Raw genomic sequence first — 16034 nt, 5'->3', positions numbered from 1 at the left:
GCATGGATTTGTGAAGTGAAGATCTTGCCTCTCTAGCCTGATAGGGTTCTTTGAGGAGGTGACCAGGAAGATTGATGAAGGTAGTGCAGTAGATGTGGTCTACATGGATTTTAGTAAGGCATTTGACAAGGTTCCGCATGGTAGGCTTTTTCAGAAGGTCAGAGGCCAAGGGATCCAGGGAGGCTTGGCCGTGTGGACTCAGAATTGGCTTGCCTGCAGAAAGCAGAGGGTTGTGGTGGAGGGAGTGCATTCGGATTGGAGGGCTGTGACTAGTGGTGTCCCACAGGGATCGGTTCTGGGACCTCTATTTTTTGTGATATTTATTAATGACTTGGATGAGGGGGTGGAAGGGTGGGTTAGCAAGTTTGCAGATGACACAAAGATCGGTGGTGTTGTGGATAGTGTGGAGGGCTGTAGAAGCTTACAGAGGGATATTGATAGGATGCAGAGCTGGGCTGACAAGTGGCAGATGGATTTCAATCCAGAGAAGTGTGAGGTGGTACACTTTGGAAAGACAAACTCCAAGGTGGAGTACAAGGTAAATGGCAGGATTCTGAGCAATGTAGAGGAGCAGAGGGATCTGGGAGTTCATATCCACAGATCGCTAAAAGTTGCCACACAGGTGGATAGGGTAGTTAAGAAAGCTTATGGGATGTTAGCTTTCATAAGTCGTGGGATCGAGTTTAAGAGCAGCGAAGTAATGATGCAGCTTTACAAAACTCTGGTTAGACCACACTTAGAGTACTGTGTCCAGTTCTGATCATCTCATTATAGGGAGGATGTGGAGGCGTTGGAAAGGGTGCAGAGGAGATTTACCAGGATGCTGCCTGGATTAGATAGTATGGATTATGAGGAGAGACTAAAGGAGCTAGGGCTTTACTCATTGGAGAGAAGGAGGATGAGGGGAGACATGATAGAGGTATACAAAATATTAAGAAGAATAGATAGAGTGGACAGCCAGCGCCTCTTTCCCAGGGCACCAATGCTCAACACAAGAGGGCATGGCTTTAAGGTAATGGGTGGGAAGTTCAAGGGAGATATCAGAGGGAGGTTTTTCACCCAGAGAGTGGTTGGTGCATGGAATGCGCTGCCTGGGGGGGTGGTGGTGGAGGCTGATACGTTGGTCAAGTTCAAGAGATTGTTAGATAAGCATATGGAGGAATTTAAGTTAGAGGGATATGTGGGAGGAAAGGGTTAGGTGGTCTTGGGAGTGGTTTGAAGGTCGGCACAACATGGTGGGCCAAGGGCCTGTATTTTGCTGTATTGTTCTATGTTCTATACTAAATGGATGCTAATTCATCCAATTTTTAGGTTATTAGGTTTCTCATTGTGCAAGGGATGAAAGATTATGGTTGATTACGTATGGATTGAACTCAAAAACACAGAAACATTAAGAATGGGTAAAGGTATCCAGTCAAAATTCTTATTGTTCTGGAAGAACAAACAAACATAATATAAATAGTAAAAAAAAACAGAGATGCTAGTGCAAAGAAGTATGAATAATCCAATAATAAAAACATTCTGAACTTACTAGGACAAAACTAAAATAACTTGGCTGGGATTCATCTAACCAATGTCACGTAGACTTAGATACATGTCCATCCTCATGTTGTGCTTTACTAGACTGACAGTAGTCCAAGGTGTGAATTGTTCATGAAGCAATGACAATTGTACAATGGTCTCTGCTTCCTGACATAGGCTGTGTGATCCCTTTGTAAATTAAATGATGTTTTAATATTTTAGCATTCCTTTAGTTGTATTTAGGGAGAAAAATCAAGCGCATGTAACACCAGAAGAGGATATTTTCTTGGCTTTGTCACTTTATTTGATTTTATTTTATCTCTGTTCAGTCTGGAAGGAAAGGCCCTTTGACCTATCCAATTCTCATTGAGGGCCTTCTGTGACCTTGTCTCTGCAAATTCATTTTGTTTTCTAATCCACTTTAGCAACTCAGGAATAATTCCATAAAAACAAAAACAAGATGAAACATATGCCAATTGATAAGTGAAACAAGATATCTTAGGTTTTATATAACACTGAAACTTCAACAAATAAAATGTCATCAATAAAGTAATTCAATTTAACAAAACCACACCTGTACATTAAATCCATTTGCAAATAAACTCCTTGTTTTACAAAAGCAGTCACCATTATGTCATTTTTATTTAACCTTGGATAAACAGGTAGCTCAAAACACTTTTGAGTTTGAACTGTGGAATAAGTGAGTAATAAATTTTAAGTTAACTCCTTTGCTTTGCTAATTAAAATTCAGTGGTCAAATGTCCATCAGTGGTTAAAGCAACATTAACATCAAGATAACATTTGCTGACATAACATCAGTCGCAACCTATACCCGTAACATTTATCTTTTTGAGAAAGGATCAAATACATTTCTACACTCAAAATTTCAGCAAGTAGTTGAAATAGATTATGGTGTTTGTGTACACATAGCCAGGCTGTGAAATAACTGCTTTAAGATAGTAAGAGTGGGAGACAGTAATTTGTTAGATATCAAAGTCCATGCAGTCAATAGTTTGTGTTTTTTGTACAGGATGTTTAATCTGAGGGAACAATTTTCTGTCAGTTGAAGTTCATCTCTTTTACAACTTAAGAACCAAGCATTCAAAACTAACAACAGGCCAGAGTGAATTCCACTTGAACCAGCTGATAATTTGCAATTGCTTTGCTGCTTGTTTCCTTAAAGCCAATGTTTTTGCCAAAAGTTCCTAGATCCTGTTCATCTTAATCAGTATATTGCACCTTCTGTGTAAATATCAAAGCTGTAACTACATTTGCTCATCTTCCCAGTTACATATCACAATCTGTTTGGACCTTCACTAAATCTACGCAGCTCTCTTTAGATGTGAGAAACAATTCATTTTGTTCAAAGACTTGTGTAAAGGATTTTCACCAAGTACAAAGATTGTTCAGTGAATAAGACCATGTGCAAGTTGTTGGAATCTTTGAGGTGATGGGGTCAGTTGGAGATAGGGAATGAATGAGAAAGTAAGGCTGGATGTTTCCCAGAGGAGCGTAGGTTTGGGAAATAAGGAAAACAAGAACACATGAACACAAGAACATAATAGGAGCAGGAGCAGGCAACCAAGCCTGTCAAACCTGCCCCATCCTTTAATATAATCATGTTTAATCTATACTGGCCTCAAATCCTCTTCTGTACCAGTTCCCCATAACCCTTAGTTCCTTGATCTTTCAAATATTTATCTGTCTCCACCTTAAATATATCTAACAATCTGGCCTCTACCACCCTCTGGGGCAGAGAATTCCAGAGATTCACAACCCACCTCAGTTAAAAATGTTCAGCCCCTTATTTTGCACCTATCTCCCCTTGTTCAAGACACTCACAAAAGTGAACACAGCTCATTATCTACCCTGTCAAACCCCCTTACGATCTTATATGTTTGTATAAAAATCATCCCTCAATTTCCCAAACTCCAAGGAATACAGACCCAAACTGTCCAGCCTCTCTCGATAGGACAACTCTCTCAGTCAGGAATTAAAATTAACCTGGTGAATCTCCTTTGAACTGCCTCCTTGCTACTATATCCTTTTTAGGTAAGGGGAACAAAACTGTGCACAGTATTCCCGGTGTGGCCTCACCAACACCCTGTACAACTGTAACAAAATCTTCCTATTTTTAAACTCCAACCTCTTCACAATAAAGGCCTTCTTAACTACTTGTTGGACCTGCCTGCTAACTTTTTGTGATTCATGCACTAGAACATCTGGATCCTTCTGAACTTCAGTCATTTTGAATCTCTCTGTATTTAGATAACAATCTGCCTTTTGATTCCTCATCCCGTAGCTCATGACCTCGCACTTCCCCGTGTTAAACTCTATTTGCCAAGTTTTCACCTAATCCCTCGAACTATCTAATCCCACTGCAGAATTATAATGTCCTCATCACAATAGCCCTCCCACCTATTTTCGTATCATTGGCAAACTTGAAAATCTTTCATATCATTTCCTCCTCCTGGTCATTAATGTATATAGTAAACAATTGTGGGCCAAGAACCAATCCCTGAGGTACTTAACTACTTACATCCTTCCAACTTGAAAAGGATCCATTTTTTAGAGAAGAAAGAGTTTTGGATGACTTACTGGAAAAATTGATGATAATTGACTTCAATTTTCCTTTTCTTTGCTTCTTCTTGGAGAAGGAGAGTTTGGTCAATGGGGAAAAAAATCAGCCAAAGATTGGGGTGCTGGGCTGAGCATTTCTTTTATCCTGAGCAAAGGGAAGGTGAGGCCTACAGTTTATGAAAATGTCTGACAAGCTACAGGACTCAAAGAGGCCATGTTTTCCACAAGTCAATAACCCTGAGCTTTTGTGGTTCAATACACACACACACAATGCTGGAGGAACTCAGCAGGTCAGGCAGCATCTATGGAGGGAAATAAACAGTCAACATTTGTGGTTAATGCTTTCACTGACACAAAGTGGTGATCAGCTTTCAACAAAGTACTTCCTGCCAATGCATCAGTGTGCAGTAATTGATCACCTCTGCTTGTTCTGTGGAAGCACACACAAGTAAACAGTGTAATGATATAGGAGTGAGCAAAAGTGTAAGGTTCCGCTGAACGGATTTAATCAAAAGTAAGCTTTTTATCTAAGAAGTAAACAGCATTGATTTCAAACTCAAGTTGCATTATCACTATTAGCCAGTATAAGGGTTAAGACAATACTACTGTTTAAAAAAAATAAGAGGAAGAAGAAACGGCACTTTGTTTTGTTGCTTCTTAGTTGTCTTGCTTCTCACTGAACAGTAGTTCATTAAAATACAAATCTATTTCCAGGCTTCTTAGTTTGGCCATTAGGCAGTTCATTTCCACAGGCTAAAGTCAGCATGTTAAAAATAAATGTCAGGCAAAGCTCTGTATTTTGCTTACAGACGGGATAACATCTTTCCTTTTGTTGGAGCATTGTCGGAACACATTACAAACAACTGCTGGAGGAACCCAGTGGGTCAGGCAGCATTGGAGGCAGTGGGTTGGTTGACATTTTGGGTCGAGACCCTGCATCAGGACTGAACGTGCAGAGGGGAGAGAGCCAGTATAAAGAGGTGAGAGGGATGGGTGAGGCAGGAGCTGGCAGGTGATAGGGGAACCAGGTGAGGAGGGGGGTGATGGGCAGATGGAGCCAGGTGAGGAATGGGGAGGGGTGAAGTTGGCAGACCATGGTTGGTGGGTGACAGGGAAAGAGAGAGGAAAGATAAAGACATGAAGCCAGGTAGGGGAGGGGAGGGTGGAGGTAGAGACAGAGGCTGGAAGGTGATAAGTGGAGGCAAAAGAAGCTGCAGATGCTGGAATCTGATAGGTAAGGGAGGTGATAAATGGAACCAGATAAGGAAGGGATGATAGGCAGGTGGAAACAGTTCGGGAGGGGATAGGAGACCGACAAGGTGTGTTGGTGACAGGCAGATGGAACCAGGTGGGGGAGGGGAACAAAATTGGGCAACGGGGAGGTGTTGGGTAGGTGGAGGGGGGCAGTTGGGAGAACCTGGGTGAATCAGAAGGAGAGAGAAAGGAGCACTGGAGGTGCAGGTTACCTGAAACTGGAAAATTCAGTGTTCATACCATTGGGTTATAGACTACCCAGGTGAAAAAAAAGGTGTTTTTCTTCCACTTTGTGTTTGGCCTCACCTGGCAGTGGTGAAGGCTGTGGACAGGCAGGTCAGTATGGAAATGGTTAAGTAAAGGTATAATTTCTGGACTTTTATATTAATAATCAGTTCCATCACTAATAATGACATTTAATAATCTAATACATTTCATTTAATGCATTACCCTCATGGCATAAAATCAATAGTTCAAAATAGCAAAATTTCAGAAGAAATATAAACTTTTCTTATAATTTCAGTACAAATGTAGTTTCAAGATGGGTATCAATTCAAGTTACATGTAGGTTGGCAGCATTGTCAGTGGTAAGAAAGGAAGATCAACAAGTCCTTGCCAATTGCAGTGGAAGGCAGCTGTGCATCAGTTTGAAACCTGGGCTAGTGATCAACTTGTTACTAATAGCCATATAAGAGGAGCTATTGGTACAAAGGCTGCTTTCAAGCTGAAGAAAGGATCACCAAAGAGCAGCTGATTCACACAATGTGACATAAGAATATTCCTGTATGAACTGTGTAACCTTTCAAAATATTTTTGGCACTTGGGATGTTGACACAGTTGCTAAAACATGCTGTGACAGAATAAATCTTCCTGCCCTATTAAGCAAGTTAGATCTGGCTTGAGCTAGCAGGCTTGGCAATAAAAATATAAACACAAAAACAGTCCACTGGGAATGTTCTCTTCAAGATAACATTCTAAAACATGTCATATAGGACAATGCAGATGAAGAGATATAGGAAAAGCTTAATTGATTTGTTGGATGGAAAAGAGATAAAGATTCAAAATTTGTTTCCATAGCATTTAAACTCTGCAAAAATGCAAAGGGAGATAACAAGTTAGTGAACATGGAAGGTTACCAGAGAAAATTAATGGCAGCTCCATTGACTACAAATAACCTTTGGAATGATATGACATGGATTGATTTGTTGAATCAAATGAATGTTATGATCAGATACTTAGAAGGGGCAGGGGTCTCATCTCAAGTTGGACAAGAAATAATGTTTTATACATTGGTCAAGAAAATGCTCATCGATGATGACCTTAGAATTGGATGATATATAAGTTGGGATTGTTAGGTTATATTGGAAAAAATCTTTGACTTATTAGTACAGAAGGTGACTGAATTCCCCTAACAATTAACGTAGTTGGCAAGATTTGGTGGGCCCACTCCAAGGGTGGGACAATGTTCTCACAGATAATTATATTTGAAAAAATTCTCCAACAAGCATTCATATTAGACTAGAAGGGTGGGCAAAGAATGTGAGTTCAGTCAGAATCAAGAGGCTCAAGTGTGGTTAATCCACATAGTAAAGACCCTGAGAACTCCAGTTTGTAGAGGAATGGGGAGGGGAACCTTCACCTTTCCTATAAACATAGGAAAATGGTGGTGGAGGAAACAGAGAGAATGAAATAAAAGTTAGGGGAAACAAGGAGTGGATGACGGGACATCAGATGAGTGACCCCCATTCCAGGGTTAAAAGACTCCTTGAAGTGTTATGATTGTATTTTAAACAATGTTGTCTGTTTAACCTTTGAGAGAGAGTTGGAAGTGTTCATTTTTCTTGGACAATGATGCTAATTTTTTTTCTTTCCATTTGTAATTGTTTCCTCAGTTACCTGAGAGAAGAACAGCAACATGTTGCAATATACTTGATTTGTTTCCAAGCATGTGCTTTCTATCTTTCTGTGTCTACTTTTCTTTCTCTCTTCCGTGCCTCTTTAATGAGGATATTTATTTCAGAATCAGAATCAGGTTTATTATCACTGACATACTGTATGTCGTGAAATTTGTTGTTTTGTGGCAGCAGTACAGTGCAAGACATAAAAATTACTACAAGTTACCAAAAAATAAATAAATGAAATACTGATAAAGAGGTAGAGTTCATGGGTTCATGGACCGTTCAGAAATCTGATGGCAGAGAGGAAGGAGCTGTTCCTGAAACTTTGACTGTGGGTCTTAAGGCTCCTGTACCTTTTATCTCTGAACTGGTTTAAAGTGTATGGATGCTCTGCGTGTTTTCAAAATGTTGCATGAAACTCAGCAACTTTTGAGTTGCACGAGAAAGGCTTTTGGTGTTAAGTCTATGCTGAGGGAAATTTGAATTAATCCTACATACTGTTGAGAGTGAGAGCATGAGAGAGACAGAAAGCTGCTAGCAGTTTGTTAAGTAAAAGATAGTGTTTCTTTAAAAGGGTGTACAAATGTGAGAACTGTGTGAGGCTCCACCTGTCTGCAGAATTAGTCATAGAGTCATAAAGCGCATAGAAACAACATAGAAACAAGCCCTTCAACCCACCAGGCCTGTGCCAACTATCAAGCACCCATTATCACACTAATCCTACCCTTATCCATTCTAGTCTATGCACATCAACATCCTAACCCACCAACCCCCCACCCCAAGATTCTACCATTTATCAACACACTAAGGGCAATTTACAGTGGCCAATTAACCAACCAACTTAAATTTCTTTGGGATGTGGGAGGAAATGGGAGCGCTGAAGAGAAACCCGCGCGGGGAAAATGTGCAAACTCCACACAGACAGCACCCGAGGTCGGTAATGAACCAGTGTCGCTGGAGCGAGGCATCAGTTCTACTGGCTATGCCACTGTTCCATCCTGTTAGTCATAGTTATGCAGAAAGTTGTTAACCCTTTATAGTCTCTTTGTTGTTGGAAGTGTTCATTTCTCCTGTGCAAAGATATTAATCTTTTTTCTTTCCATTTGTAATTAAGTTTTCTCTGTACCTGAGAAAACTCAATGACTCCCGAAGAAAGAATAGCAACATGTTGTAACTTACTTGGCTTGTTTACAAGCATGTGCTCTCTGTCATTCTGTGTTTACCTTTCTTTCTATCTTTCATGCCACCTGAGTTAGAATGTTTATTTCCCTTATGTTAACAAAGATGTTAATAGTGGTTTTTGATGTCCTGTTTGATTTTGGATCCTTAAAGACACTAATTTAGATTGAAAAGGGATTTTGGGTCCTTAATAGAAATGTGCAATTTCTATCAGTCAAAAAGCAGTGTAAAAGCATGGGTTTAATGTAATTACGTTCATACTACGTAAATTGAAATGGTGCCAGAGCCTGAAGAGAGGTTAACACTTTCCACTGGCAGCTCTTTTGTTTAAATTGTTTAATTTTAAAAGTGAGAAATTAACCTCCTGGACTCTTAACCTGAACCACTCTGGATTCTGTTATTTTTAAATGGTTGACGATGGCTCTTAAACTGCAAGAGGTGTAGCAAGAAATCCAGCAGCTTCAAGGATTTAATCACTTGCACTATCATGACAATTCAGACTTAAGACTTTCCTGTCGGAGACTTGGAATTAATGTATTTCAGGGTTATTTGCTATTTTCTGCAACAAGGTAATCTAAATTTACCTTAAGTTTCAGGAAATGATCAAAGCTTGATTGCAGTTTAAAAAGAAAAGTGCCTCTGCTGCATATAAAGGAACAAAGTTTTAATTGTGGAAATAAAATGGAATTTTGACAAGACCTGTCAGTCCAACACTAAGTAGTTTATTCAGGAATGGGAAGAATAGGTCTCAGACATAGTCACTTAGCAACAGTATATAAATGGTTTATGTGGCTTAGAAGAGGAACCATCAAGGCACTGACACAAACCTAAGTGAGAAATTGATTTGAAGCACCTAAGTTAATCAAAATATATGCATATATTTAAAGCTAGGAGTTAAGAGGACTAATTTGAAAGAAGCACAGAAAAAAATGTTATGTCCAGTTTATGTCTGTTTGCATATTATTTATAACACAGTGGTCAGTTAATTCAAAATTTATGCTAACTGCAAAGAATGTGCTGAAACAGAATTATATTTAAACATGCAGGATGTGAAAGCCAAGGCACTAATTTAGATTGAAAAAAGGATGGTGATGATGTATTCAGCCATACAGATAGCCTGGTTCAAAACAACCATATTAAATCTACCAGGAATATGCTGACTAAGTATGGTACTTGAAACAAGTAGGGCCAGAACACTCATTATGAGATAAAATGAAAGAAGAGTTTAAATATCCAAAGGACTATGTTGCTGAAGTAAATTACATTTTTCACAGAATTCTGGATAATTAGTTTTAGGTTACCATTCAAGGAGCAGTTCAATCTGCAGAAGAGAGAATGGAGCAGGTAATAAATGAAACAATATATATTTTTAAAGGAGCGGGGTTAAGAAAGGTCTGGGAATTGGTAGTTAGCAGGTGAAGCGTAGATGCCTGTGAGTATCTTTACAGGATGCAACGTTCATTGAGGTTAAGGAGAAGTGGAAGCCAAATAGAGCAAAGAGTTTGATGAGGAACGCTCAGCATATGTGCAGAGTCAGATTATAAGATTGCATTTACGCAGGATGAAAATCTATTAGAGCTGATGGAAAGATATCAGAGTTACTGAATCAGATTCTGCAGTGCTGAGTGGCCTGGACACCATGATTATACAGCAGCAGTGCATAAAAATGGTTCAGGCTGGCTCAGTGACACAGACTACCGTGGAAGTCAGGTGCCAAATAAGTACCCTGACAAAAGGTAATGACCACCTCACCAGGCAGTTAGAGGGTTTAAGGGGAGTGTTTGTTAAGACAATCTCTCCAGTGTCACCAAAGATAAATAGGGCCAATATTAGTTCAGGATGTGCTTGGATTTCTGTGTGTCTAATCAATGTTATGAGGTGACTCTGTCAAAACTGGGAGCTCCTGAAACATTACCTTTCCATAGATACTGCCTGACCCACTGAGTGTTTCCGATATTTTCAGTTTTTATTGAAGATTTCTGCCATCTTCAGTTTTTTTTTGTTTTCACTTACTGATAGACCTTTCTATCAACTTTTCAATATAACCAATAATAACAAACGTGTACCACCAAATCCTATCCAACTCGATGATCTGTTGTCAATTATGTTAAATTAAAAGGAATCAAAATCTAGATTTCCACAACTTTAATTTGAAGCTATGAAATCATGGACTCCAAGTTCAAAAGCTTCAATGTGACCTTAAGTATTGGTCTGACAGATTAATCATGAAGTTCAGATGGTTAGTCAATTAGTAAAGCAAATGGTTTCTGGCTAATTCTTTTAAAAATACAACAAGATATAGAGGGCCATATTTTGCTGATGGCTGGTCGACGGTTCCGTACAGAAATGTGGCTAGCTGCAATATATTTGTGGGCGTGTTCCAGAATTTTGTGCCTGCGTTCTGCAGCATGGAGGTACAGAAGATGTGGCAGGGAAGGGATGGTGCATTGAACCTCCTACTTCAACCCTGGAGCCAGCTCGGAGTCATTTCCTCAATAAAAAGGACAGTGTTCAGTTCTCTTCATTTTAATTAATATTAATATTCTGACTAATTCACCAGTTGATTGTGTTTTAAAGGAAATATAATACATTTATTTTCTTAATTTTATTCAATAAGATTATACTTCCCCAATTATTTCCACTGTTTCTGAATGTCTCTGATCATTAGACGTATTTAGGGACAGTGGAGAAGCCTTTTGACTGCATGTGCTTGGGGCATGAGTTTCCATTGCCTCATTGTTTGTGGCCCACTCCATCCCTCAGAACAGCCACAGCAACAGCGTCTTGAAGTTGGTGGGAGCTGCATGTTGCAAAAGGCGATAGCAACTACATTGATTTCTTGGGAGGCAAAATGTGAAGCATGGGCTGAGTCAAGAATACCACAGTCCATTACTTTAAATCAGAAAAGCCCATGAACTACTTACTTTTTGGTATTCTGATCACTTTGACTTTTCCATGTTAAGTAAAGGATGAAACAATTAAACCATATTTGCAGATACCTTACAATGGGCATTGTGCACAATTTTGAAAGGTAAAAATTATTTACCACTAAAGATAAAATTTTATGACTGACCCAGAAATTATGGCTTCATATCAAGATTAATTCAGAATCTTACAGCTGTTCAAAGTGTTTGTATGATACTGTAGTTCAAACTAAACAGGGTATTAAAGTTATTATCATTGTCTTCAATACACTGAATCTTGAAACCAACAAGTTCTTTTGTTGGCATCCTTAAATTAGCAAAGCAGAGATAACTGCTTAATGGAATCACAGGATTTTGCTGCACAAAAGGAGGCAATTTGGCCCATTGAGTCTGTGCCAGCCTCAAGTAGATCAATCTTGTATATTCCTATTGCCCTACTCTTTCTCCATTGCCCTGTAGATCATTTTCTCTCAAACGTCAATGCAATTTCTTTTTGATTGATTCTGTTCCCACCATCCTTAAGACAGTGAATTCCAGATGATAGCCTCCCTCTCCATGTGGAAGTTTTTCCTCATGTCTTCCCTGAAATTTTTGCCCATCGCTCTAAATCTGTGTCCCCTGGTCCTCAAACAATCTGCTAATGGGAACTGTTTCCCACTACATACCATATCTATACTGGTCTTGCTCTTGTATACTACTAACAAATCTCTTCTCAACCTTTCTCACTCAAGTGAAATCAACACCAGTTTCTCCAGTTTACCTTTACAGCTGAAAGCCATCATGCCAGGAAACTTTTTCATAAACCTTTCTGCACCCTGTCTAGGACCTTCACAAGCCTTCTCAAACGTGAAATCTGATGAGGAATTGATGATAAAAGAAATAGATCTGCTGGCTGAACAATGAAATGAACCCAACTCAGAAAAGAGTTCTCCTTCAACCCTTTCCATCCCATTGTCTAAAACCCACAAAGAAACATTCTTTTTGGAGTGTTGGGGGTGAGTTGACAAAGGCAATGAAGTAATTCACAAGGTATGTTCACGTGTACATTTCTTAATTTGGATTCCAGAAATGTAATGGAAACATCTTTATGCAAACTTAATACCAGTGTTTTTCAGATTGTTTTAATAGTCATAAAATAAGTTAATATTTAACACTTAAAATGACACAATGGACAAAACACACATCCTTTGAGCTAGAGCATATTTGTTATTACCCATAGATTCTGCTCCAAGGAGCATAAAATCGACACCAGCTAAAACAGGCCCAAATTATTAAACTCAGTAATGGCCATAGCTACATGTTAGTATTCTGACTCCATTTATCACAGGCAGATAACATCCTGAACCCCTATGTTAATGAATCTTTTCAGGAATGATGTTTCTGTTATATTGATTAATATTTTTACTTATTATCTGAGCCAATACCCTGCATGAAGTGAGGTCACCAACCTTGCCATTACTTTCTATGTTAGCTCAGCATTAATGATTATTAACAGGTTGTAGATCTAGGCTGAAGCAAGTGATTTCGTTTCTGTGTAGGGACCTGAGGACTACTTATCTAGTATGTGTGCATCAGGAATAAAACACACAAGGACATCATTTTGCCAGACATACCACACCTTGTTTAACAGGTGTGGTAACACTTTGAAACAGAGTTTTTGAAGATGTGTAAATCATTCCTGTTAAAATGAACATTAGAATCAGTAGCTGTTATTGTCTGGGTTGTAACAGTAGTAGCTCCATTTGTGATAGTTCTAAACAATAATGGGGATATAAAGCAATAGTAACAATGTAATGAGCCAAATAATGTGCAGTGAACTATTTTGAGTGTCAAGTCCTCACATTATAAGGTGCTTATCCTTACTCAGCATAATAAATACTTTCACCAGCCACGGAGATCATCCATAATTTACAGATCCTTTGTAGTTTATTTATCAGAATTTATGCACATAACTGGCTTTCCCAATCTGAGAGTCCAATAATTTGTGTCAACTGCCAAACAATGTGATATTAAAATAACTCCAAGTCACAGGATAATTCCTTGAATGCGTTATTAACCAAGTACCCTAAAGTGTCTTTAATAAACTGAATATTTCTGTTCTAAGATGATTAGATTTGATAACCAATCTAAAGCTTAAGTTAATCTTTACCTGTGGTAAAGAAGCGAAAATTTCAAACAATTCATTCCAACAAACACCCTTCCTAAGTGCTTTGATCTATTCTTTGCTTTTTGGCAAACTCTAGCTTGTGACATTGGTGTGAAGGTGACTAATGTGATTGCATTTTCTTTCCGTGGTACATTCCTATCTTGGTTGTGGGAGGAGAGGGCAGTTGGATTATTTTGAATCATTTGTGCTTTTTCGCAGCTGTGTTAATATGATTCCACAGAATTGGGAAACTTTAAATAAAATCTGCATTTATGTTATTTGTAGTTCTGTGCAGATAAGCTATAATGATATCATATTTCCAAAAATGCATAGCAAGGATGGGGGACGGTGGCCACATGGAAGAGCAAACAAATGGTAGACAGGCCTTATTAACTTGCATTGTATAATTTACAAAAGCGGAGAGTCTTCATTAAAAATAAACCATTCCATCTTTCTTCTAAATCCCTGAAACAAAAATTAAAGCCACTTCCAAAATATTCTGCAATTGTCATTTGCAAGTTAGTATTTCAGGATGTTCAATAATTCACTTTAAATCAGAACTGTGATACTTGGCAAGACCAACCAAATGTTAGTGTTAGTGACTACATTTGCAACATGCAAAACATATCCACCCCAGCAATACTTCTTCCACCTGCAATGGGTTTTTACTTTTTAAAATGTAAGCTAGAAAATGGTTCTTTTTAAGGTCACATAACCGGTGCTATTATTACATCAGTGTGAACAATGTTCATCACTCCTAGATCTTTGGATAAATTTCAATCTTCAATCAACAAGCTCGTTTACAAGTCCTGAATATAGTGTGCAACTACATGCTCAGACTGAGAAGATAATAGGGTCTTCCCTGGTATTGTTACCACTTTAATCTCTCATGCACTCTCTGACATTTTATTACAAGAAGACATTACTCACACATGGCAAGTTATCAAGTGCATCCCATTACCTAGTCTCTTTACTTCAATCCCAATTCACATTTCACATTTACAGCATTCCATCCATACATTTATGCAATGTTCTTCTGCCATCACAGCACAATTGCTTGCAAACTCACTTCAGGACCCTGAACTCTTCATAACCTAGATTGTGGAAAAAAATAGGTTTGAGAAAACTGTGCATAAGCGCCTGTAATATTTCAAATGCAGGCATGATCAATCCCAAATTCACCCTTATCCTTCTGATTTAATTATTAGAAGATAATTTTCAACAGTTCTAAGATAAACAAAACATAGTTTATTTCAAAGATACTTACACATTCTTTCACCAAGTAAGCCCACAGATGCATTCAGTATTACTTTTACTAATGATGTAAAAATAATCAGGAAGATTTTATTCTTAAATGGTTACCATCCAATTTTTTAATGGATTATCTTGATGTAATATTCTTCCACTACATCTGATTCAGGATGAATTTGTTGATTAGTAAATGCAGAACGGTTTTCACAGTAAGCCACTGAGACCTAAAGATACATCTACCTGCATTGTGAAATATTACTTGTTTTTAAGACCAGAAGTTGCCATTACAGACCTGAACTGGCCATGTGTGAAGCTGAAGAACTTCACAAATCCCACAAACAGACCTGTCATGCAATGTCCAGTTAAATCCCTCCATTCCTTGCATTTCTTCCTGCTGCTTACATTTTAATCTCTGAAGAACAGGAGACAAATGTTCGATGCATTTTCACTCGTCATTCCACCTTTCTTAAGTCTTTTTCTGCAATTGTTCCTGTTCCTTTTTCTTTTGTTTCTCCTTCTGTTTTTCTAGCTTTTCCAGGGCTTTTCTTTCTTTTTCAACAGCTGTGTTCATATCTTTAATTTTCTTTTTGATAGTAGCACGATCCTGTGAATTGATGATCCCCAAAGCCTGTGCAGAGAAACAAAATAATCCTCAAAATAGTTTCTGGTACATTATGATCTTTTGAATTACTGCAGGCCTTTAAGTCCAGTAAAGCTGAGGACATACAGTAAAGCCAGTGATGAAATGAAGGCCCTGCAGCTAATCCTTCCATTACCATAACTCTTCATCACAGTATCTAAATGCATTTTAAAAGGCTCTAATCTCATTCAGAGTAGTGCCCCAGAGGAGAACTCCTCAATAGGACTAGCTAGAGGAATTAAAGTGCTTTTTTTTAGTGATTCTATAAATTCCTATTCCAAACATTTATCACTCTTTGCATAATAAGTTGTTATTTTGAATGTAATTCCTGGTTTTTTTTGCCTGCAGGCTTTCCTTGTTTGAATTAATTTAAAGTAATACTCCAATCTTACTCTGGAAATTCTATTCAATATTCTCGACTTCAGTAGGGTGCTTCCTTTAATTCCTTCAGCCCATGATAAAGGCTTTGACCTTTTCCAAACATTCTCATATCTCAGGCCTTTCAGACTTTGGATGAGAGCTGTGCACTCTTTCTGTTGCCAGTATGAGAGTATGTGAAGTTCAACACAATGAGATCAATTCCTCAAGTGGGCAACCCCAGTGAAGACAATGTTTGTAGCAAGCGCTAGCTTGCAAATAAC

At 38.5% G+C, this 16034-nt stretch overlaps 1 protein-coding gene across 1 annotated transcript in view; it reads right to left on the bottom strand.

Moving 5' to 3' along the window:
• Positions 1-12593: 12593 nt before the first annotated feature.
• samd14 (sterile alpha motif domain containing 14) overlaps positions 12594-16034 on the bottom strand; it is a 134839-nt gene continuing 131398 nt past the window's right edge. Inside the window, exon 10 of the mRNA XM_052038950.1 lies at positions 12594-15381. Coding sequence (XP_051894910.1) covers positions 15220-15381 — 162 coding nt within the window. The 3' untranslated portion in view covers positions 12594-15219. The remainder of the gene's footprint in view (positions 15382-16034) is intronic.

This window comes from Pristis pectinata, chromosome 25 (genome assembly GCF_009764475.1).
Source record: "Pristis pectinata isolate sPriPec2 chromosome 25, sPriPec2.1.pri, whole genome shotgun sequence".
Lineage (NCBI taxonomy): Eukaryota > Metazoa > Chordata > Chondrichthyes > Rhinopristiformes > Pristidae > Pristis > Pristis pectinata.
This window is presented reverse-complemented; position numbering and strand designations above follow the sequence as displayed.